Source organism: Gossypium hirsutum, chromosome D12 (genome assembly GCF_007990345.1).
Source record: "Gossypium hirsutum isolate 1008001.06 chromosome D12, Gossypium_hirsutum_v2.1, whole genome shotgun sequence".
NCBI classification, from domain to species: domain Eukaryota; kingdom Viridiplantae; phylum Streptophyta; class Magnoliopsida; order Malvales; family Malvaceae; genus Gossypium; species Gossypium hirsutum.
The window spans coordinates 56462901-56487677 of record NC_053448.1 but is presented as its reverse complement, the minus strand read 5'-3'; the positions used below and the strand labels follow the sequence as shown (position 1 = coordinate 56487677).

Genomic DNA, 24777 nt, shown 5'->3' with positions numbered 1-24777 from the left:
TGATTATATATATGAAAATATTAATGTTATATTTTGATATAAATAAATAAGAAACAAAAAGTTAAAAAAAATGAAAAGAGCAACTACTTGAACCATAATGGTATATTTACAAATAAGCATCCTTTAACATAACAATATGATATATAACCATGTACGGTACATATTTTATGATAAAATATATTCAGTGAATTAAAAGCAACCCAACAAATTACAATAAAACTGAAAATGGGGAAGCGAATTTCGACGTCAGCTTCCCCAGAAAAGCCGAATCACGAAAAGAAAAGCGCCTCCCGCAGGCTTCCCTTTCCCTTTTAACTCCGCTCTCTCTTTCGGCCGTTAAGCCGCCCGTTGTCTGTTTCTAAGTTCCTTCCTCTCTATTTTCTTCTCATATCAATCCTCTTTTATATTTCAAATTCCACAAATATCTAATGCCGCAAATTAACCCTGCCTCTAAACCCTAGAGTCCCCCCCTTTTTCACTTCTCGGTTTTATTTTATACTTTAATTATTATTATTATTTCTTTGATTTTGTGACGTGGAATGGATGGAGTGAGTAGCAGTAGCAACAACCAAACCGATGCATCGACGAGCGGCGGAGGAACCCAAACAGCAGCACAACCTCTGCTAATGCCCCAGTCAGTGGCGGGGCATAGTGCAAACGGGCCACCGCCTTTCCTTAGCAAGACTTACGATATGGTAGATGATCCTGCCACCGATGCCATCGTTTCTTGGAGCCCAACCAACAATAGCTTTGTTGTTTGGAACCCGCCGGAGTTTGCTCGGGATCTTTTGCCCAAGTATTTTAAGCACAACAACTTCTCGAGCTTTGTCAGGCAACTAAACACCTATGTACGCCTTAGTAGTTAACTCTTACTTAGTGTTTTGAACTTACCTTTATCAGGAAAAATGTAGGAAATTTTAATTGATATTGTCTCTTTTAGTTCGACTTATGAAATATTTGATTTCCTTGATGATAAGATTTTATTGCGGATTTGACATTGCTCCTAATCGAGTTAAATGCTCTGGAAGTGGTCGGCTCTAAAGCCATTTCTGAGAAGGTTTAGGAAAGCAACTATCGTAGAGGATAAGTTTTTGGAATCTTTTATGTGAAATTAAATTTAGAGGAACAAGTTTAGGAATATAGGATTGCATGGTAGCAGCAAATCACTGTTCTATGTTAGGCTATCTCTAGGTGAGGGCTTTAGCCAGCTAGGGTTTCAAAGTTATCAGTTAAACTCTCACTGAGGCTTTAGGGTTTGGTTATAAGATGTTTGTGAAGAATCGAGGATCATATGTGCTAAGCTATATTATCATTTTGGTTGCTTTGGTTTCGAAAAACAGGCTCAGGATCCTGTCTCAACTAATTGTGATGTTTATACGGGGAGTTGATGGCTTTGTCATCGTTTCCCATGTCCTGGAATTGTGTGATTTAAGGTTTTAATTGTGCTTCTTCCTGGATTTTCTCAGCAACTAAATGGAGCACAATGGGGAAATTGGAAAAAGAAAGCAGATCCATGTTGTTCATGACACGTGGTCACAAGGTCATCAATGGATAGTTACTTTTATTTCTATTTGTTTGTTGCTGCTAGCTTAAATGACTCATACGTAAAGAACATTTAATATTAGATGTGGAGAGTGTGGTGCATAGAATGTCTCACTTAAGTAATTAACTGTTCAGATCCTGATAATCCAACATAAGATTGGATATGTTCTTCAATGTTGGGTGAAAGACATGCTTATTGCAAAGTCATATTATCCAAGTATTCAGACTTCTCTTGTATTCGTTTAAGCTAGACAGATTTTATGAAATCTGTTTGCTAGGCTTTTCTCTGGGATTAGGCTTTGATCACTGTTGATTTAGGTCTTCAAATGTAGAGGTAGATTTTGTCTTTTGGACTGACATGGAATTTAATTTGTGATATTAAGGTCAATAAATGACTAAAAAGAATGAATTTGTTTGCAGGAATGAGTAACCAAATAGTAAGATTTTTGTATTTGTGATGTGAGGTAAAGATTTAAAATTTGTCTTTTTACATTGTTCTCGTTAGATAACTTGTTCAATATGGAAATCTTTTGCATATTTCAGGTGAAAGTTGTGCAATCAGATAGTTGTTCAATCCTGATAAGCAATCATAGACTAATGCCATACCACGGATCTAGTGTTCACTTGACTGAGGCTAGCATTTAGTACATGCAAAAATAAATCTCTTTTAGGAAAACGATGTCTTCAATATTCTAAGATCTTAGTTCAATTTTCTTTCAGTGATCATTCTACCATCACTCTTTAAAAATGGAAGAGCTAGCCAATAAGTGAAATGTGTGTATTAAAATTTTGTTTCTGCTACGCATGCAACCCTCAAACAATATGCGTAACCTTTATGTTCTTTGCATGCACATGCTCTTTTTATGTCCATGTGCATCATAAATACATACTCTATTCTGTTCATGCATGATCCGAGGTTTTTGGCTTTGGTTGTCATTCTACCAATATGAGATTCAGAGTTCAGATATATTTTATGTTTTTCTTATTATGTGAGGGCCACTTTGGAGCAGTTTTTATCTTTGTTGTAAAGCAAGAGATCTAGAAAAAGGTGCTTGTTGTAGACAGTAGTTTGGAAGATATTCATCTGAAATCTTATAGTTCTGTTTACACTATAGTGTGGAAAATGCTCATCTGTAATCTTATAGTACTTTTTATGCTGTAGTTCGGGAAATGTTCATCTCAAATCCTATAGTATTGTTTAGATCTGATTCTAATTTATGCCATGCTCCTCTACAGATTTCCTTGGGAGTGTGTTTGTTGAATGATCCTCTACAGATTTCCTTTGGACTGGGATATATGTTAGGTTGGCGTCTTGGTAGATTGAGCATTACATTTAATCATTTTCTTCATTAGATATTCCTTTAACATTATATCAATGTGCATTTAGGTAAGCTTTTTAACTAGTTAGTAGTGTTCTTAATAAGATTTAAGATGTTCCAAGAAGTAGGTATCTCATCAAATCCATGTCCCCTCAAGTATGATCATTGAATAATGGCTTGAATTTATGATTTGTGTAACATAAATATATTGATCTTTAGGAGCTCGAAATGCCTAGAATGGTGTCTAATTTTAACTTAGTTCTACATCCTTCAGGGAAAATTGGAATTTCGAATGTGATGGTTATCGGAATGTTGGAACTTTTTCTAATTAAAATTTCAAGGTTTAGTTGACTCAAGCTGCCACCTTTTACTTGAGTTTCCCTGTATTAGTTTCTATTGAGGTATTCTATTCCAGTCAAATTTCTGAGCTCAATTTGAGCTCGTTATTTGGTATTTTTTGCCTTCAGAGTTTAGAGCAGTGATAAGCTTTGTCCTTGACTGGGGATCAGATGTGGGGCCCATTTTGCTCAGTCTTGGCTCATTTTCCAAACAAGCTGAAAGAACAGTTTGGATTTATTTTATTTAAACTAGTTCCAATTCAGTTCCAAGCGCTGCTTGTTAGTGATTGCCCATGAATTTTATTTTTTTTCATTCCCTTGGGACCGATATTTATTTAATTTTTTTATTTTGTCAGTAGCAATTCTGCTGAATTATCTGTTGTCTCCATATTTTTTGTTCTTGCCTCTATTTTAACAGGGTTTCCGAAAGGTTGATCCAGACCGCTGGGAATTTGCAAATGAGGGGTTTTTAAGAGGTCAGAAACACCTTCTTCGGAACATTAGCCGTCGAAAGCCTGCCCATGGCCATGGACATCAACAGACACAACAACCACATGGACAGAGTTCATCTATGGGTGCCTGTGTTGAGGTTGGGAAATTTGGGCTTGAGGAAGAGGTTGAGAGGCTCAAGAGAGACAAAAATGTCCTTATGCAGGAACTTGTTAGGTTAAGGCAGCAGCAACAGACTACTGATAACCAGCTGCAGAACATGGTGCAACGTCTTCAGGGGATGGAGCAGCGGCAGCAGCAGATGATGTCATTCCTGGCCAAGGCTGTGCAGAACCCCAGCTTTTTTGCTCAATTTGTGCATCAGCAAAATGAGAGCAATAGGCGCATAAGTGAAACCAACAAGAAAAGGAGGCTAAAGCAGGATGGCATCATTGGTGAAGACCATTCAACTGCCTCTGATGGGCAGATTGTTAAATATCAACCTTTGATGAATGACGCAAAAGCAATGCTCATGCAGATGATGAAAGGGGATGCTTCACCCAGACGAGACTCCTTTAACAACAGTAATGAACATACCCTGATAGGTGATGGTTCATTGTCATCTAGTGGATTGGATGGTGGGAACAGTTCAAGCCATGTATCAGGGGTGACTCTTCAAGAGGTCTCACCAACTTCAGGTATCTCGGGGCATTGCCCCTCAGCTGCCATTTCTGAAATACAATCTTCCCCATGTACAACATCCTCTGAAAGGATTACAACAGCAGAGCTTCCAGATGTGAGTGCACTGATTGGAGCAGAAAAACCACCATCCGTGTCTGTTACACAGACAGATATAATTATGCCTGATCTTAGTCAAATATCGGAAATGGTCCCAGAAAGCATTGTTGATATTCCTACTGAAATGGGGAATGATGGATTGATTGATCCCGATACATTGGCTGTAAATGGTTTGTTATCCATAGAACTTGATGACATTGGTTCTGATCCTGACATAGATGCCTTACTGGTTAACTCTCCTTTTTTTCATGACCTTTTTCCAAGTCCAGTATGTGAGGAAATTGAGTCAACCTCAATGGAGGGTAAAAGCAAGGAAAATGAAGGGCAGGCGATGGACGATGGATGGGACAAATCTCAGCATATGGATAAGCTCACGGAACAGATGGGTCTTCTTAGATCAGAAAACAAGGGGATCTAATCTTTTATTTCCATTTATTTGAGGTGAACCTGAAAGTTGTATTTTTCTTACTTTTATTTTGGTCATTGGAAAACGAGTAATGTCTTCTTATGTATTCTGGTTTTGTTTTGGGTATTGTTCCACCTAACTGGAAATTTTCTTGCACTCCACCATTTTGTGAGTTTGGTATTGGTGGTTAGTGAACATTGATATGAAGTGGTTCGGAGACTGTCATATGTTGCTCCTACCTTCTAGTTTGAGGGCACCACATCTATTGGCTGACTATACTGTAAAACTAAAGATAGAGTGAAACAAACAAGAGGTATAAGGTTGGTGACGGGTGAGATGGTACTATACCTACCACGGGGCGGATAGCAGTTTAATCATGAATGTTCATTACTGGGAAATTTGGTTTATCTTATGGGACATTATTCTATCTTGTGATCAGTAAGCAGATTATTTCCCTTTTGGATCAGAAGATGAATATGATGAGAAATTTGACTCAAATCACTTGTATCTAAAAAAAAACAAAATAGATATATCAAAAGAAAACATGAAATCAACATAACTTAAAAATGATGGATTAATCGGAAGTAAAAACAAAGTTGTTACATGATGCATGGCTTGACCTTCCATTTCGCATTGTGATCCTAATAATTCGATTTGTTGATATAGGCAGTAGGCAAACACATTATTCCCCTTTTCTTCAACTCAATTGCTTCTCTAATTATTATTATTATCAAGACTAAGGAGTTCAATTTTTCCCCTTCATTTCGCAATTCAAATTGCAATTTTAGAAGCACATTTTCAGCGATTAGTCCCTCCAAATTGGGTGTTTCGTTACTTGAAAATAAATACATTAAAACATAATTTTTAATTAAAAAACACGTGTCAACTTTCAAGTGCTGAAGAGACCCACCCGCCCATAAATCATGGGATTTTCACTACTTATAATCCTAACTTATGGGTTAATAGCTGTTAGATTAATCTGTTATTTGCTATATCAACTGTATGCTTCGGAACTCAAACATCAAAAATTACATTTTTAAAGATAAGAAAATTAATTAAAAATTGTGGGGGTTTTTTAAAAAAAAAAACATTAATAATAATTGTAGACTAGTAGATAAAAGCAGAAGGCAGAGGTAACAAAACAAAATTAGAAAATGTGTAAATGAGACTAGTTAGGGAGAGAAGGCACCAACAGGGACTCCGTTTATCCCTACCGTCACCGTTAGCGGCAGCTGATTTCCGGCAACGGTCCCATTATGCAGCGTTGCTCTCAGCCATTGGTCCAACATCCCCAGACATCGAAAGCCTCTCCGACCTCGAGAAACTCACCGTTATTGGCCATGGCAATGGTGGCACTGTCTACAAAGTCCGGAACCGTAAAAGCTCGTCGGTTTACGCGTTAAAGGTCCTCCGTTTCGATCAAAACGCGGCTGTAATACGGCACCAGGTGGCATGTGAAGCTGAAATCCTGAAAAGGGTTGATTCACAATTCGTTGTGAAATGCCTCGCAGTGTTTGATACTATAGGGGGAGACCTGTGTTCGTTATGGAGCATATGGAGAAAGGATCCTTGTACGACGAGCTCCGAGTGAGGGTGAAATTGCCTGAGGATGTTGTTTCGGTGATTGCCCAAAGAGTTGTACGAGGGTTGCAGTATTTGCATGGAATGCAAATCGTTCATGGCGATATAAAACCATCAAATCTGTTGATAAACGGGAAAGGAGAGGTGAAGATTGCAGATTTTGGAGTGAGTAAGATTGTTGTTGGGACGCGGAACGCGTGTGAGGCGTGCATGGGTACGTGTGCTTACATGAGTCCTGAAAGGGTTGATCCAGAGAGGTGGGATGGGGGCAACGCCGATGGTTTCTCCGGTGATGTTTGGTCGCTAGGTGTGGTGCTATTAGAATGTTTGGTTGGCCATTATCCGTTGATTGGTCTCGGGGAAAAGCCTGATTGGGCAGCTTTGATATGTGCCATATGCTTGGGAGAGAGGTTGGAGATACCGGAGACGGCTTCGCCGGATTTTAGAAGCTTTGTTAGGAGGTGTTTGGAGAAAGATTGGAGAAAAAGAGGGTCGGTGGATGAGCTTCTTGGTCACCCTTTTGTAAATAGGATTTTGTGAGGTGGCTCTTGATTCTAATCAAGCAAGGACTTAAATGAATTGTGCTTTGCATTTGCACCATTGAGTTCCTTTCTTCAATTTTGCTAGAAAAACAAAAACTTTGTTTCCAGTTTTAGTTTTTCTCCTTCATAATGCGACCTTTCTGGGTTTCCAAGCATGTGAAGTTTGCCATTGTTGGAAATGGCTGGTAAATCATGTGCAGAGAAATTAAAAAAAAAAAACATATTTCCATTTTGTTGGAAATGACTGAAGGGTGAAATTAAGCAGCGAGATGGTGGCAAATGGTGAAATATTTGCTAAATTTAAAAACAAACAAACAAAACTCTACTCTTATTAACCCTTACAAAATGATATTACCAGTTGCATGCGGTTCCGATGTAAAAATCCCAGTAATTGTACCGGGCTATTAAAGAATTGGCCACATTGTAATTGCAGATTTCCACCCTGCTGCCTGTAACTATGAGCACCATGAATAGTAAAACCTTGCAGAGCTCTAAAATAAGGCCTTTCGGTAAGAAAGGTCAAAGCTGCACTGAACTCAACATTAAGCCTCGTATTCAAGATGCAACCCTGAGCTTTATGCATTATAAGCTTCTTTGGCAATATCCTAATCGAAGATTGATCCTCCTTTTCTTTACTGTAACTTAGAAACTGAATCGAATTCCACACCGCAATGGACTGTGCTACGTACATGATCATTTAAGGGGTTTTCAAATGTCAAAAATGGAAAGGCAAAACTGTCTTGTTTATCAATAACAGTCAAAAGTAAATACTTGTAATTCTTCACATGTGTGCATGATTTCATAGTGAAGTTCAGCAATGTACAGATATAATAAAGTTGTCTGAGTAAAGCCAATCTCTTAGCCGTGAAGTCCAGTCTCAAGAAATCTGAAATCATTTTTTCGGGGCTGTGCTACAGTTTTTTGTAAACTCCATCTGCTTCTGTAGAAACCCACCTGGTGGAATCCATAACATCGAATCAATAAATACGACTCCCCAAATATACAGGAAGCTAGAAAGACATACATATTGAAACCAAGAAGAGTTTGGTATGTCAAAGACAAGTCGCAAAAGAGATGTGGACAAACAACTATTTTTTCAAGACATTTAAGTTCCTTTTATCACTTCCTTTTTACTGGCAAACCGGATCTGATCTACAACAAAGAATAGAGAACAGAACGGCAAATAATGAGAACGATGGAGCTGTAGGTAAAGGTAAGGTATGGTCAGGTTAATGTAGGACCTTGAAAGAGGGAAACCACAACTGGAAAATGAATCAAATGATCCACGCATTAAGCGAACTTGAAGTTTACAGGGCCCGCATTATAACAGGACTTATATTTGATATACAGGAAGTAACAAAAGTGAGAACGCAAATTGGTGTGAAATGAATTGAAGGATTAACCTGGTCTTGATATCAGGTGGATGCGGGAACGAGGACCTTCAAACTTCCAGTTATCTTCATCCAATGATTTAACCTCTTCATTGAGTGCAGCCATCAAATCAGATTTTAAAACTGCAATGCAGAAGCAATAAGAATTTTCACTGAGAGGACCTATAGAATAAGCAGTAGGCTGCAACAGTAACTTGGCAAGTAAATTTTCACATATAGAAAGCATAAAGATGGACGAATTTTCTCTTCACATTCTTTCCATTGTGTTAGGACTTATCAAAGCAAAATTAATGTTAAAAACAATTAAAACCAAACCTGAAAACAATTTAATAAGTTTTCAAAGTAATCCTCCAATACAATCTCAAGAAACTTACAAGCATAAACCAAATAAATCAACCCATTGAATATAATGTCTGTAAGAATAATGAAACTGAAAAGAAGACATCAACTTTAGTATCATATATTTCATTATTTTGATGTCAACAACCCAAATTTATCCACTCAAAGCCTCATACAACAAGACCATAATCTTCCAATACTAAAGACATACAATAAAACCCAGAAAAAATCCCACAAACATAATTAAACCCTAAGTGTTAATGCAGAAATAAAATCACCCTAATGACTAAAAAGCACAAACTTTACACTAATAAATGCATATTATTCCAACTCCGAAGAGAAAGGAAGAAAACCAAAAGAGAAGAAAGAAACAAACCGAGCATGGCCTCATCTTTGCGGTCTTGAATGGATATAAGATCAGAAGGGAAATGGGTATCCTCCAAAGCAGCATTAGTACCACCACTTGCTCCTCCTCCTCCAACGATTGCTGTAGTTGATATTGATGAATTCGCTGGTGATGAACTATTCATTTTTCTTGTTTTTACCTTCTTTTGGATGAAAAAGGAAAAAAAGAAACTACCTTTCTCGAATGCTAGATTTACAGTTCAGTTCTCAAACTCTGTTCAGATGTTTGGAACTCGGAAGGTGTTGATTTGGGTTTTTGGGTCTTATTTGCAATATTTAAAATAGTAAATTGAATTTTCCTGCTTTTCCTTGTTTATGGGTTCTGGAATATGGAGCATATGGGCCTTATTTTAGCCCAATGCTATGCTATTTGATATAGATCTTCATCTTTTTTAAATTCAAAAGTTGTTTCTTTCCTGGTCCTGTAATCTGGGTTGCTCTTCCTCTTCCAAGATTGATCAAGTTGAGTCACTAAGAGCGTGGAGATTGATTGCTTTTTGAGGGGGGAATTAAAAGGAAAAATTTAAGTCAGCTCTCTCCTTTTGCCTCTCATGTTTATTTTCGTTATGAATAATCTGATTGTATGCTTTGCGTCTGCATCTTCTTTTTATGTAATTCAAATCTCTCTCTGTGTATTAATAGAGAACTAAAATTTGTTTTTTGGATCATTGTTCTTGTTCACAAAGAGAAACATTTTTAAACTATGGGAACTTATCCTTATTTATTGCAAGATCGATAGATTTATTAAATTATGCTTCAACCTTTCCAGAATTCATTCCTGTTTATATAAAGCGTTTAATTTAATAAGGAAATTTTATCATCATGAGATTTTCATGTAATTTCTCATCCACTTTGTTTCTTCCATTCAGTTACTCAATGTCAACCCTACAATATAATCGATTATGCTTTCATCTGAAACTGGCAATCTTGTGGATGCTCTTTTCTGGTGCTGTCTTTTGCATACATGTCTTCGCATCCACAACTGAGGTTAGTTGACATCATGTATGTTACTCGAACTCTTCATTTTGCTCGGAATAACCATGTCCTACGCATGAAATTTGTCTTGCTTGTGCCAAGTTTCGAAGAATTTGACATTCTTAGTTTTCAGGTAGAAACAAACTCAGATGCTGGGAAATTTATAATGAAATCTTATTTTGAAAATTATGAGAGCCTGCATGATTCAAGTTTTGAAGATTTTATGGCACATCTGTTGAAAAGTCAACAAAGGTAGGAAGCAACTTGTTAAAAAGGTTGAGCAAGTTGCACCGAATGTTGAAAAGTTGAAAGGGATAATTGCAATTTTGGTCCCTAATTTTTTAGGCCATTTGCAAGTTAGTCCCTGAACCTCAACTATAAATAGGCCTTTTCATTTTTCATTTCAACCATCCCAACCAATCTTTCTCTCTTAGTTTTCTCTCTTCTCCCATTTGAGAATTCTTAAAGAATTCTATTTGTTTGTAATACTTTGGAGATAGTAAAGTTATCATCTGGTGTTAGTGCCCGAGGACGTAGGTATAATTTACCGAACCTCGTTAAAACTCTTGTGTTCTTTCTTGTCCTATTTTTCTTTCAATATTTGAGGGTATAATAGTAGTATTTAATTGTGCTATTAAATTACTATAGAAGGGATATTCTGTCTAAGGAAAGACTTGGTATTTAAGAGATCCATGTGATCCACCTCTCTTCCCTGGGAATTGAACTTTGTGTGATTTTTTAGTACAATAATTTACACGCTTCCGACCCTATTGGAACAACAAGTGGTATCAGAGCCGAAGGTTAATCGTAGTATGCTCTGTGGTTGCAGTTTAAACTGATCTTCCACATCAGAAAAGATTTCCTTAGGTATATTGAAAGATTATGGAGAAAACGGTCGGTGTAGGAGCTTCAACATCGTCCATGTGGACAAGACCGACAATTGCAAATGCAAGATTGGCCGTGGAGATCTTTGATGGTTAATCGTAGTATGCTCTGTGGTTGCAGTTTAAATTGATCTTCCACATCAGAAAAGATTTCCTTAGGTATATTGAAAGATTATGGAGAAAACGGTCGGTGTAGGAGCTTCAACATCGTCCATGTGGACAAGACCGACAATTGCAAATGCAAGATTGGCCGTGGAGATCTTTGATGGCACGGACCATTTTGGTATGTGGCAAAGTGAGGTTCTAGATGCCCTTTTTCAGCAGGGTCTAGACATTGCCATTGATGAAGAGAAACCAGATGATGTACAGGAGAAAGATTGGAAGGCGATCAATCGGTTGGCATGTGGCACAATTCGATCATGCCTTTCTCGAGAGCAGAGGTATGCTTTTTCAAAGGAGACTTCTGCAAATAAGTTGTGGGTGGCACTTGAAGAAAAATTTTTGAAGAAAAACAGTCAAAATAAGCTCCACTTGAAGAAAAGACTGTTTCGCTTCACATACGTCCCAAGTACCACAATGAATGATCACATCACCAAATTTAATCAGTTAGTCACTGATTTGCTGAATATGGATGAGACATTCAAAGATGAAGATTTGGCTTTGATGCTGTTGGGGTCACTTCCTGAGGAGTTTGAGTTCCTAGAAACTACTCTACTTCATGGCAGGAGTGATATATCTCTGAGCGAAGTTTGTGCGGCCTTATACAGTTATGAACAGAGAAAGAAGGACAAACAGAAAAACTCAATCAGAGATACAGAAGCTTTAGTAGTCCGAGGTCGTTCATACACTCGGAAGAAAACTCAAAAGGGGAGATCAAAGTTAAAGTCCAGACTCGGGAAAGATGAATGTGCTTTTTGTCATGAGAAAGGCCACTGGAAGAAAAATTGTCCAAAGCTGAAGAATAAGGGAAAAGCTGCTGTAGATGCTTGTGTTGCTAAGCATGATACTAGTGACTCTGAACTATCACTGGTTGCATCATCATCGTCGTTCCATTCAGATGAGTGGATATTGGATTCGGGTTGTACCTATCATATGTCCCCTAACCGGGAGTGGTTCTCTGATTTAGTAGAACTAAATGGAGGAGTTGTTTATATGGGCAATGACAATGCCTGTAAAACTGTTGGGATAGGTTCAATCCAATTAAAGAATCAAGATGGATCAACCAGAGTTCTGACTGATGTTCGGTACGTGCCCAGTTTGAAGAAAAATCTCATCTCATTGGGAGCCTTGGAATCTAATGGTTCAGTTGTTACTATGAGAGATGGGATTTTGAAAGTGACATCTGGCGCACTTGTGATATTGAAGGGCATCAGGAAAAATAACTTGTATTACTACCAAGGTAGTACAGTTATTGGAGCAGTCGCTGCAGCTTCCGGTAACAAAGACTTGGACTCAATGCAGTTGTGGCATATGAAGTTGGGACATGCCAGCAAAAAATCCTTGCAAATTCTGGCAAAGCAAGGATTGTTGAAAGGTGCAAAGGCTTGCAAATTAAAATTTTGTGAGCACTGTGTTCTGGGAAAGCAAAAGAGAGTGAAATTCGGCACTGCTATCCATAATACAAAAGGTATTTTGGAATATATTCACTCAGATGTGTGGGGGCCTTCCAAAACACCTTCGTTGGGAGGAAAACACTACTTTGTTACTTTTGTTGATGACTTTTCCAGAAGAGTTTGGGTGTATACCATGAAAACTAAAGATGAAGTGCTTGGAGTTTTTCTTAAATGGAAAACTATGATCGAAAACCAGACTGGCAAGAAAATCAAGCGGCTTAGGACGGACAATGGAGGGGAATATAAAAGTGATCCGTTCTTCGATGTGTGCCAAGAGTATTGTATTGTTCGACACTTCACAGTTAGGGATACACCACAGCAGAATGGATTGGCAGAGCGTATGAATCGAACATTGCTGGAGAAAGTTCGATGTATGTTGTCCAATGCTGGGTTGGGCAAGCAATTTTGGGCTGAGGCTGTGACATACGCTGGCCATCTTGTTAATCGTTTGCCATCATCTGCATTAGAAAGAAAAACTCCTATGGAGGTATGGTCTGGAAAACATGCTACAGATTATGATTCCTTACATGTGTTTGGATCCACTGCATATTACCATGTGAAGGAGTCAAAGTTAGATTCGAGGGCAAAGAAAGCTCTCTTTATGGGAATCACTTCTGGAGTGAAGGGATTTCGTCTTTGGTGCTTAAGCACAAAGAAAATGATCTGTAGCAGAGATGTTATCTTTGATGAATCTGCCACATTGAAAAAGGTAGCAGATAAAGATATTCAGACGAGCAATACTCCACAGCAGGTGGAGTGTACTCCAAAACAGGTGGAGTTTGAGCAGATGGGGATTTGCCCAGTTAATAAGTCTAATTCTCCAGCCACAATGGAGGAATTAGAGGTTGAAGAGGTTCTGACCCAAGAACCACTAAGTACACCAGAACCAGTTGCAGTTGCAAGGCCACGGAGAGAAATTCGTAAACCTGCTCGATTTACTGATATGGTGGCCTACGCCCTTCCCGTTATTGATGATATTCCTATCACTTATCAAGAAGCAATGCAATGCTTAGAAAGTGATAAATGGAAAAGCGCCATGGATGAAGAAATGCAGTCTCTCCGGAAGAACAATACTTGGGAGTTGGCGCAATTACCGAAAGGTAAAAGGGCAATCGGATGCAAGTGGGTATTCGCAAAGAAATATGGATCTCCTAGCAAGAAGGATATTCGTTACAAGGCAAGATTGGTAGCTAAAGGCTACGCTCAGAAGGAGGGAATTGACTACAATGATGTATTTTCCCCTGTTGTGAAGCATTCCTCCATTAGAATTTTGTTGGCCTTGGTAGCACAGTTGAATTTGGAGCTAGCTCAACTGGATGTTAAGACGGCTTTCTTGCATGGTGAGTTAGAAGAGGAGATCTATATGACTCAGCCAGAAGGATACACAGATGCTGGTGGTAGAAATTGGGTTTGTAAGCTTAACAAATCGCTATATGGATTGAAGCAATCCCCGAGGCAGTGGTACAAGCGATTTGATAGCTTTATGAGAAGGCAGAAGTACACAAGAAGCAAATATGACAATTGTGTGTATTTGCAGAAGCTGCATGACGGATCTTTCATTTATCTACTCTTGTATGTTGATGATATGTTAATCGCTTCGAAGAGCCAAAATGAGATAGATAAGCTGAAGGCTCAGTTGAATCAAGAGTTCGAGATGAAAGATCTAGGTGAGGCCAAGAAGATTCTCGACATGGAGATAAGTAGAGATAGACAGAGAGGCAAGCTTTGTTTGAATCAGAAGCAATATCTGAAAAAGGTATTACAATGTTTTGGTGTAAATGAAAACACAAAACATGTAAGTACCCCACTTGCTTCTCATTTGAAACTTAGTGCTCAATTATCTCCGAAAACTGAAGAAGAAAGAGAATATATGGCAAAAGTCCCATATGCTAATGCAGTTGGGAGTTTGATGTATGTGATGGTGTGTACGAGGCCTGACATTTCACAAGCTGTTGGAGTTGTGAGCAGGTATATGCATGATCCTGGAAAAGGACATTGGCAAGCTGTGAAATGGATTCTACGGTATCTTCGAAAAACCGTAGATGTTGGTTTAATTTTTGAACAGGATGAAGCACTTGGTCAGTTTGTAGTTGGATATGTTGATTCCGACTTTGCTGGTGATTTAGATAAACGTCGTTCAACTACGGGGTATCTGTTTACTCTTGCGAAAGTCCCAGTGAGTTGGAAGTCTACCTTACAGTCTACAGTAGCTGTGTCTACTACAGAGGCAGAATATATGGCAGTTACAGAAGCTGTTAAGGAGGCTATTTGGCTTAATGGATTATTGAAAGACTTGGGAGTTGTTCAAAGTCACATTAGTCTATATTGTGACAGTCAGAGTGCTATTCATTTAGCAAAAAATCAAGTCTATTATTCAAGAACCAAGCATATCGACGTAAGATATCACTTTGTGCGGGAAGTCTTTGAAAAAGGAAAAATTCTACTTCAGAAGATTCCGACAGCAGATAATCCCGCAGATATGATGACCAAGGTGGTAACAACAATCAAGTTTAATCATTATTTGAACTTGATTAACATCCTGAGAATTTGAGCACCTTTAGGTGTATGGCGCTCGAGAGCGCATTTGGAGGCACTACAAAAGATAGCTTTATCGAATTTGGGGAGTTGAATGAAGTATGTGAAGATGTGATTATCCTAATCAAATCTTCAAGGTGGAGATTGTTGAAAAGTCAACAAAGGTAGGAAGCAACTTGTTAAAAAGGTTGAGCAAGTTGCACCGAATGTTGAAAAGTTGAAAGGGATAATTGCAATTTTGGTCCCTAATTTTTTAGGCCATTTGCAAGTTAGTCCCTGAACCTCAACTATAAATAGGCCTTTTCATTTTTCATTTCAACCATCCCAACCAATCTTTCTCTCTTAGTTTTCTCTCTTCTCCCATTTGAGAATTCTTAAGGAATTCTATTTGTTTGTAATACTTTGGAGATAGTAAAGTTATCATTTGGTGTTAGTGCCCGAGGACGTAGGTATAATTTACCGAACCTCGTTAAAACTCTTGTGTTCTTTCTTGTCCTATTTTTCTTTCAATATTTGAGGGTATAATAGTAGTATTTAATTGTGCTATTAAATTACTATAGAAGGGATATTCTGTCTAAGGAAAGACTTGGTATTTAAGAGATCCATGTGATCCACCTCTCTTCCCTGGGAATTGAACTTTGTGTGATTTTTTAGTACAATAATTTACACGCTTCCGACCCTATTGGAACAACAACATCAACTTTCTTCTAGTTTGTGTCAAGGGATTCCCGATAACTGGAATGTTGGTGTGAGACTATCAGTTAGAGAGCTCTCTCTGGTCGGTGAAGGTTCTCATCGTCATTTATCTTCGTCCATCAGATTGCAGATTGCAGCAGCTTCCATTCCTAAATTGCCTGCTCATCTATGTGAAGTTATAGTCATACAAAGACTACCCCTTGGAGTATTTGCTGACCCGTTTGAGCTACAAAATCCTCACAAGCACAAGGGTAAACCAACTATTGATTTCCCTTATGATACAACACAAACCTTTTGATATATGCAATTCTATTTGTTGCAGCATTTAGAGATATAGCTGTTTTTGGAGACACCAACTTGGAATTGCCTTCATTTCAGTCCAATCGATCTGCTGTTGAATTCCACATTGATGCTGGATTCAACATCTTGTTTATGCAGAATAATGGAACGGAATTTAACTTACTACTTCCACTACATGCTCGATATCAGGTGAGAGTAAAATCACCTTTCAATACGATTGTGTTTCAGTTACTTTGTAATAGATGTTACTATCATTAGAAATTTTAATCTTTTTCGTTCACTTAGCAAAATGCACTAGGGAGTGTCGATTAGAAAGTTCAGGCGTTTTCTTTTTCCCATATTTGCAGCCCCTTGATGAAAGTGGCTATTCTGTTGTTGAAATTGGTGAACCTGATATGTTGATGAGATGCAGTGTGGAAGGAAAGCAACATAAGCAGAGTTGTTTGTTTATGTCACCACCCAATGAGAAGGCTAAATCCACAAGCGCAACTGTAGCATGGAAAATACCTGCTGGAATGAAGGCACATGCTGGATTTGTATCGGTTATAACCTTTGTTACAGCCTTGTTATCGACTCTCTCAATTGTATACGCATCTATGTTTTTGTCAGGTACCAAGGTGTCCAAAACTTGAAGCAACCAATTTCTCCGTCATCAACTTTGTTATTAGCAGACAGATTTTGCACATTTGTTCTTAAAAGATTTTGACCTCTTTTCATCTGAGTTCAATAATGTCTTCACGTCAATGGTATTTAAGTCATTGAGAAAATTATATGTCAGCTTAACCCAAAAATGCTTGAAATAAATCAATCTAGAATACCAGAAGGCACTATGCAAAATGCATGTATATTGAGAAACAAAGAATTATAACTGGTTATTACACGAAATTTCAAGAAAACAATAGGGAGCACGCAACGCAAGAAAGCTGTAACACAAACCTCAATAAACCCAAAAACAACTTACACTAAAAAGAACCTACCCAAAGATGAACAAAAACATCATAATGAATGACCGATAACCACATGCTATATACTAAGAATTTTAGTGAAACTCCAGTCAGACATCATGCCTCACAAAACAACATGATCAAATGCATTACCAAAAGGTTCACCCTCCTCTTCCCGAGAAGATCTTAAGGATCTTTAAGGTCACCCAATTTGGTGGGACTTATCAATTACAATGGTTACCCAAACATGTCATCCTTGTGTAATTACAAACAATTACACCCAACTAGGTGACTTTCCAAACAATACCTAAATGGTTCTTCAATCACATTGGATGAGCTTGTTTATCAGGCTGCCAGTACTATGATCACGATCAGAATCACAATTGCAAATATCACCAGTAGCAAACAGGTCTGTCCAAAGAGAATGACGACATTAATTCCTTGGAAGGATAGTGGATGGTATCTTTCACTGGTGAAAACAACTATACAAGGCAGTTTTAAATATGCAGTTCATTGGTCAATTTAAGTGTACAATCAATCATGATTCCTAGACCCACCAAAGGAATCCCCATACCATGTCCCACGACCCCAATCAAAGAGGGATAAAGAAAGTGTGTCACTCTCTCAAGATGGTACTTCACATCTGGCGCATGATTGTGTATAATTAATAAAAATTAAAACAGAAGAATATATGTTTACCAGGGAAGAATTTGATCTCTGAGTCTTTGCAGCTTTCACAAGATGAGATTTTGCCTGTACAGTTGCAGCCCGAGAATTTTCAATATGGGTTCCAATGTCATCTGCAGCATAAATTGACTTTGAGTTCTTTTTATCATGACCCAGAAGGTCAGAACAATCATAGCGAACTCAATACAAATGATGAAACTTTTTACCAATCATAGTTCCTTGTTCATGAACTAGCACGGCTAAATCTTTGAAGATCTCATTCACCTCACCAATTTGCTGCTGAATTTCTTGGATTCCTTGGTCTCTTTCTTCAATGATAGCCTCATTAAATGCAATCTCATTATCCAACAGCAATACCTCCTGTCTGCAAGAAGAAACAACAATCAAATGCTAAAGGCTGTAGTTTGATAACCAAATTCATAAAAATCAACAATACAATAATGCAATATATAAACAGTCTATAAAACAAATAGTATCCAAGGATTAGCTAAACCTTTGATTCAAAGTTTCTGGGAACAGAAAAATTCATGAACAAGGAACTATGATTGGTAAAAATTATGAGATCTTCAAAGTCAATCTATGATCAATCATCCTTCCAGATTTTGAATCTACAATTTAGTAATACAGGGTATCGCTGGGGATCGTTTTCATTAGTATGATGACACTCCAATCTAATACATGCAAATACAAAAACACACAAGTGCGCATTAAGAGACGCCCATAATACAAGGAAAATGCAGACCAATTCCAGAATCTAATTAAAAAACTTATCCAAGCTGCCGATGAACATGAATCAGCACCACAGAGGAACAACAACAAAGAAAATTCATGTTTAAATTCAAAAAAGGGTAAGTGTGCAGCATACGAAACGGATAGCATTTGTAAAGCAGAACTTACCTTCTGGATTGCACAAGAAGGCCCCTTTGTTCAGCACTTTCGTCTGATCTTGTGTCAACCTCACCAGCTGTGTAGCTGTATAAAACAGGAAGAAACCTCCAGTGTAAGAATAAAAGTAACATGCAAAAGCCTAGGCAGATTTGAAACATAACACTAGGAAAACTATAAAAAAATTGCATTAACTACCGGTAAATGGCACATAATTCAATTATCAATATGGATGTCATATAAAAGATTTTCAAAACCATCTTGCTAATAACTCAATTTTCCATGTATGCCATGAACACAAATGCGTTGAATTCACTCTCTTACACATCTATGTACATATAAACCCTCCTGTGGTAAATACCTTGAAGAAGGAACAGCTTGGGGAACAAAAGGAGTGTATGCTGTTTCTCTTTCAGCTGCAAGCCGTTGAGCCTTCTGAAACTCTTTCAAAACTGCTTGAAAGTCTTTCGCAAGTTTAGCATCAGTTACCTTCTTGCTTGCCTACAATAACAAGAAACTAGAGGGCATCAAGTACTTCCAGAGGGGAAAGGGGAGAGAGATGGGGTTGAGTGGATTAAAAATGAGTTTGAAATATAGAACAAGAGGAACATCGTGAATAACAACCAGTACACTCATCATCCCCTCTTTGTTAAAAAGTAAAAAAAAAAAAGAAGGCAGCTTGGGCGAAAACCAAAATCATAACCAGAAAAAAAACTTACACTAACTTCAGCACGGTGATCTGATTCACTAGCTTGTTTAAGTTTGGCCGAAGTGTCCTTCACTAATTGCCCAATATGTAGCCTCGTTTTATGCCTGCAGAGTGAGATTTGTCAGGTACACTCCCCACTCATAAATCTAATTACCATATAGTCAAAATCACTCGAGCAATGCCAAAGATAACAACTCGTTGCTCATGCAATACGATGATGTAACCAGAAAGAAAATAGATTGTATAACGTTTAATATCAAGAAAGATATATACTTAGATAATTCTGACATTCATCGAAACGAAAATGATAATTCGCTGAGCTTTCCAAGAGAAAAGTCAAATTGAACACGACTAAATGCATTATGACAATTTGTCATTCCCAATTAAAAGCCCAATTAAAAAAAAGATGGAATATAAATTAAAGAAATTGAACAAAATTAAACCAACAGTGTTATGTACTTTGATTCAAAATCACAACACGGTCAGATTTATATCCCGTGATAAGTTACAACAGCGATCTAATCAAGTGAAGTGGGCAAAGACTCACAGCTTTTCTCGGAGCTCAGGCGTGTCCTTAGGAGTGCCGAGGGTATTGACGAGTCGCTGGAAGGTGGAAACGGCGGTGTTGATCTGGAAAATGCCAGAAGCCACTGCTTGGGTGGCATCTTGCTTGCCGTTGTTAAGATTTTGCCGAGACCCTAATGGCCGTCCAGCTTCCAGATCTTGAAAGCTCATGATCGCTACTTCTCTACAAGTATATTGATATAACCCCTAACTTTCTCCAGAAAAATAAAGTTTCTTTAGAAAAAGATTTTGGGAAAATGAAAATAACATGCGAGCCGAGCAGGCTGTTCAGTTGCAGTTGGAGTAAAAGGGAAAAAAAAAACGGAATCTAAGAACAGGAGAGAATTGAGGGATCGCGACAGATAGGAAGGAGAAACGAATTTGACGTTTTAAAAAAAATAAAAAATAAAAAGCGAAAAACAATAATAGATTTGATAATTCATAATTATCGTGCCAAGCGGTTCGTTTAGGTATTTCCTTTCTTGGTTGGCGCGTGAATGATTTAAAAAAAGGGAATGCAAAAAATAATAATTATATCTATTTGGTTGTTAATTAATCTTATTATTCGGGTTTTTTTGGTGGGTACGGCAAAGTGGTGTGGACGGGAAATGCGACACGTGGCTGATGCATAGAGGAGAGGGTGAGTTGTCAACGGATGGTTTTATTATTAATTAAATTAAAAGAATATAATTTTAAATTTTTGGAGTGGATCCAAATCCAAACAACAGAAAATGACTTTCTACAGTTAATTCATTATTTTTTAATAAAAGACTTTGAAAATAAATTAATTAATTAATGAAAATTTAAAACCTTTAACCCATAAAGTATGTATGGTCGAACAGAAGATGTGTCGATCAAATATGAAAGTTTCCTAAATTATTTACTTGCATGATATGGACAAACAAATTGATGCGTATAAAATAATAGATTCAACGTTATCATATCCACCCATGAAAGAGTAAGGCTTAAGGCGTAAATTTATAAGCTTATGTCATCATTTAGTCCATAAATTCATAAATTATATATATTCGTACATAAAATTTTTGTCCATTCCTAAATTATTTTTAATTAAAAAATTAACGATGTTAAAAAAAATGATTCATTCAATCAATGAGAACGTATCATCATTCATTCGCAGTGCTAAGGGAACAGGTAGGGATCCGAACCCTCTTAAAATAATAACTTTAAATTAGTAATAGTAAAATTACACTTTAACCCTTCAAAATAATAAAAATTTAATTTAATTTTTTAAAAATTATAAAAATATAGACTATTAAATAATAAAATTATATTTTTACTATTTTAAAAATATATAATTTAGTTTCAGTCTTCAAAAAAAAATTTATGACTCTGCCATTGCGCATCGCTTTACACATAATAGTTATGTAAAATTTTAAAAATAAAAAAAATTAAATGATATAAAATATAATTATTTTAAATATTAAATTAAAAAGATTGTTTTTTTAGTATACCAACTATATAAAATAATAATTCTATGTCGATCAATACCCAATTATCAACAGCAATATCATCGATAACATAGGAAAAAGGTTAGACATGTGATGCATTAAATATTCCACTTTTTTTTAAAAAAAATAAAGTGACCAAAATTAACAAAGAGATACCAATATTACATTAGTTTTATTAACTTCCTAACTTTTTCCTTAGTCCATGATAAAATATCATTACACTCTTCGCTCTTCAAGGCAATCTACATCTACTCACATTGTACAAAGATAACGTCCAGTATCGGATCGGTTAGCCATACTGAATTAATATTAATCGAATTAATTAATTTTTTAATTATTAATTGAATTGAATTTTTTTTTAAAAAAATTTAATCAAACCGAAATATTTCAATTAATTCGATCAGTTAATCGAAATTTATATTTTTTTTGTTAAAATAAGTATAAAATATATAATAAATAAATAGATTTATAATGTTCATTTTACCGAATTAATCGAATTAGTAATAGCCTAATACATAAATATATAATATTATTTATTATGTGATTCGATATTTTAAAAATATTCTTTTTGTAGAAAACGACAGCATTAAGCGATTACATTAGATAAAACCATAATCAAGAGAAAATAGACATGTTACAATCTATTCCTAACAAGTTCATGACCGAAGCCGTGTGACCAGGCCGTGTGACTCACACGGTTTAGAGACACGCCCGTGTCTCAGGCCGTGTGGGCATTCAAAATAGGGACACATGGCAGTGTTTCAGCCTGTGTCCATGCCCGTGTGAGTATACTGACTTGGGGCAAACGACCAAGTCACACGCCTGTGTGCTAGGCCATGTGAACATTCTGTTTTGTGCAAATTTAAGATACAAGGAACACACGGCCGTGTCACCTGGCTGTGTGTCACACATGGTTGAGACACACGCCCGTGTCTCTGCCCATGTGGACGAAAATAGGCCATTTTATAAGCCATATTTCTCACACAATTCTATGTCAATCTACAATCAACATTACTCATATCAACAAGTCATAATTAGACATCCAAAACAAGCCAAAATAAGTGGTTAAACTCAAAAAAGTACACATAGGCCATCATTAAACAAAATGCCTATACATGTCATTATAACCAAAATCAAAACATTCAAAAATACCGATAGAACCGATGGATGGTGTGATACAAATCGAACAAACTTTCAACCCAATCGAGCTTCCGATAATCTGAAAAGTAAAGGAAAACAAGTACATAAGCAATGAATGCTTAGTAAGCTCGTATAAACTTTAATCATAATATTTCTTTTCAAATATGAAATTTATACATATCAATAATAATTCAATATTGATACCACAATACTCATGAAGTTATATTTAACAACTCACTAAACGAATAAATCTACAGTATCACTTATACATATTATTCCTAGCATAGTAGGAACAACTTTAAATCTTCCAAAGTTTCTTTATTTTCATTTGCGTTTCTTTACTTTTCACACTCATTCCATATGCATAACACACCAGTCATAAACATATCATTCAACCATAGCTACAAGCTAGTGCATTTAAACATAGACCTTTTTCGAATTAGTCACATGATAACTCATTCATAAGAAATTGATAACTTAAACCATACCAAACTTTCATGAGCACAAGCATATTTTCATTTGAGCACTTACCATTTCAATGCATCTTGTAATTAAACATATTACCATTCAACCAGAAATTTGGCACTTGCCTAAGCGTCAAACAACAACACTTGTTAGCGTACTTGAACACATTTCATATAATTTCAACATCAATAACCTTATTATCTCAATATGTCACACTTGAATTTATTACTCGTCTCAACTTACACAAATTTCATGTATCAACATATCAAGATATTGATATATATATATACATTTCATGATACATATCATCTTTTACTGTTTCTTCATATACATATATCATCCAATACAACTCCCGATAACTTACCATTCAAAGAACGACTTACAGATATGAGTACATCATTTTTAGAAGCCCGAATACTGGACAAAAGCTCGTGAGAGCTAAACGGAAACCCATAAGGGTTAAATTGAAGCTCAAAATAGCTAAATGGAAACCCATTAGGGTTAAACGAAAATTCATATAAGTTAACAGAAGCTCATGAAAGCTAAATGGAAAGTAAACACAATAGTTCACAAAAAATGTTGAACCTTGGTTTACTTGGGTAATTTGCCGTCAATTCATCCTTTGCCACATAACGATACTCAATCCCGCGTTCCACTCGTTTTAAACATTCAATTCAATTTCATAATTTAACAAAAATTTTATTTTCAACAATAGATATGAATAAATACATAACAACATTCATCAATTTAATAAATAAACATTAAATTTTAACCATACAAACTTACCTGAATTGAATTGTAATAATTGCAAGAGTTTAGGGACTATTCCGCTATTTTTTTTCATAAGTATCTACGGAATCTTGATCTAAAATATAAAATTACTCATTTATTAGCGTATATTTTAGTTCCAATTTATTTCACAATTTATACCCTTCAATTTTTAAATTTACACAATTACCCCAACTTTTACAACTTTTACAATTTAGTCCCTTAACTAGTTAATCTATCAAATCAACTATTTTTTTTCTCAATTAATAATTTATCCAAGTATTCTAGGCTATCATACAACTCTTAATAAAATAGAAATTTAATACAAAACCCTAATATTTTAACTATTTTCACAATTTGATACTAACATTAATATTTAACAAAATCACTTTATAATATCATCATACAACAAAATTAAAGCTCTAAACCCACTTGATATTAATAATTTCTTTCAATATACTAATTTATACAATAAAACAATTCATTTCATGCAATTTGGTCATTTTGACATTTTTACAAAGTTGCCCCTAAAATATACTTTTATTCAATTTAGTCCATGAGCCTAAAACATGCAAATTAACCATTTTTAGTGTAGACCCATGCTAGCTGAATATTCATATATATATATATATTCCTCCTCCTCCTCCTCTCCATTCCACATCCTTAATGTATATGTTCACATCGAAGCTGTCCACTTGAGTCATAGTCACTAAATTATTTATATCTTGAGCTACAGAATTCTAAATTAAGATCCGCTTGATGTTTTTGAAACTAGAATCAAATATATTTCTACCATAAAAATTTAAAAATTTATAATTTAACCAATAAGTATAGTAAAATCTTCAAATTTATCCCTGTTCTCCTGTTTGACAACTTTGACCTTTCTTTACTAAAAATTAATTATCTCTTAGTACGGGGTTTGGATGATGTTTCCATTCATTTCTCTTAAAAATAGACTCATTAAGAATTTAAAAATATAAATTTAAACCCCTAATTATTTTTTTAACATTTTTGATGATTTTCCAAAGTCAGAACAGGGGAACCCAAAATCAA

At 36.2% G+C, this 24777-nt stretch overlaps 4 protein-coding genes and 1 pseudogene across 15 annotated transcripts; 3 read left to right on the top strand and 2 right to left on the bottom strand.

Moving 5' to 3' along the window:
• The first annotated feature begins 169 nt into the window (after positions 1-169).
• Positions 170-5057, top strand: LOC107946679 (heat shock factor protein HSF8). 3 transcript variants are annotated; one of them, XM_016881104.2, is made up of 3 exons: positions 197-848; positions 3618-4596; positions 4696-5057. In XM_016881104.2, the coding sequence occupies exons 1-3, from the start codon at positions 540-542 to the stop codon at positions 4842-4844; spliced, it is 1437 nt and encodes a 478-aa protein (XP_016736593.2). In that variant the 5' UTR covers positions 197-539; the 3' UTR covers positions 4845-5057. The 3 variants fall into 3 exon arrangements, with proteins under 3 accessions (XP_016736592.2, XP_016736593.2, XP_016736594.1); XM_016881103.2 differs by having other exon boundaries at positions 170-848; positions 3618-5057; XM_016881105.2 differs by lacking the exon at positions 197-848 and adding an exon at positions 1470-1540 and having other exon boundaries at positions 3618-5057.
• Positions 5058-5192: 135 nt separating this feature from the next.
• On the top strand, positions 5193-7043 carry LOC107946675 (mitogen-activated protein kinase kinase 10-like; annotated as a pseudogene).
• Positions 7044-7597: 554 nt separating this feature from the next.
• LOC107946676 (protein SAMBA) lies at positions 7598-9366 on the bottom strand. 2 transcript variants are annotated; one of them, XM_016881100.2, is made up of 3 exons: positions 9062-9366; positions 8359-8469; positions 7598-7909 (listed from the first exon to the last, which is right to left on the bottom strand). In XM_016881100.2, exons 1-3 carry the CDS (start codon positions 9213-9215, stop codon positions 7848-7850), a joined length of 327 nt encoding a protein of 108 aa, XP_016736589.2. In that variant the 5' UTR covers positions 9216-9366; the 3' UTR covers positions 7598-7847. The 2 variants fall into 2 exon arrangements, with proteins under 2 accessions (XP_016736589.2, XP_016736590.2); XM_016881101.2 differs by having other exon boundaries at positions 7678-8107; positions 9062-9354.
• Positions 9367-9498: 132 nt separating this feature from the next.
• Positions 9499-16809, top strand: LOC107946674 (phosphatidylinositol-glycan biosynthesis class X protein). 8 transcript variants are annotated; one of them, XM_041107299.1, is made up of 6 exons: positions 9499-9617; positions 9960-10077; positions 10199-10295; positions 15793-16044; positions 16116-16282; positions 16441-16809. In XM_041107299.1, the coding sequence occupies exons 2-6, from the start codon at positions 9967-9969 to the stop codon at positions 16723-16725; spliced, it is 912 nt and encodes a 303-aa protein (XP_040963233.1). In that variant the 5' UTR covers positions 9499-9617; positions 9960-9966; the 3' UTR covers positions 16726-16809. The 8 variants fall into 8 exon arrangements, with proteins under 8 accessions (XP_040963233.1, XP_040963238.1, XP_040963235.1 ...); XM_041107301.1 differs by having other exon boundaries at positions 9502-9613; XM_041107300.1 differs by having other exon boundaries at positions 9513-9701.
• A 99-nt stretch (positions 16810-16908) lies between these two features.
• Positions 16909-20356, bottom strand: LOC107946678 (syntaxin-22). 2 transcript variants are annotated; one of them, XM_016881102.2, is made up of 7 exons: positions 19866-20356; positions 19329-19422; positions 18971-19110; positions 18622-18696; positions 17931-18088; positions 17737-17837; positions 16909-17448 (listed from the first exon to the last, which is right to left on the bottom strand). In XM_016881102.2, exons 1-7 carry the CDS (start codon positions 20051-20053, stop codon positions 17383-17385), a joined length of 822 nt encoding a protein of 273 aa, XP_016736591.1. In that variant the 5' UTR covers positions 20054-20356; the 3' UTR covers positions 16909-17382. The 2 variants fall into 2 exon arrangements, with proteins under 2 accessions (XP_016736591.1, XP_040963241.1); XM_041107307.1 differs by having other exon boundaries at positions 19335-19422; positions 19866-20298.
• Between the last annotated feature and the right edge of the window lie 4421 nt (positions 20357-24777).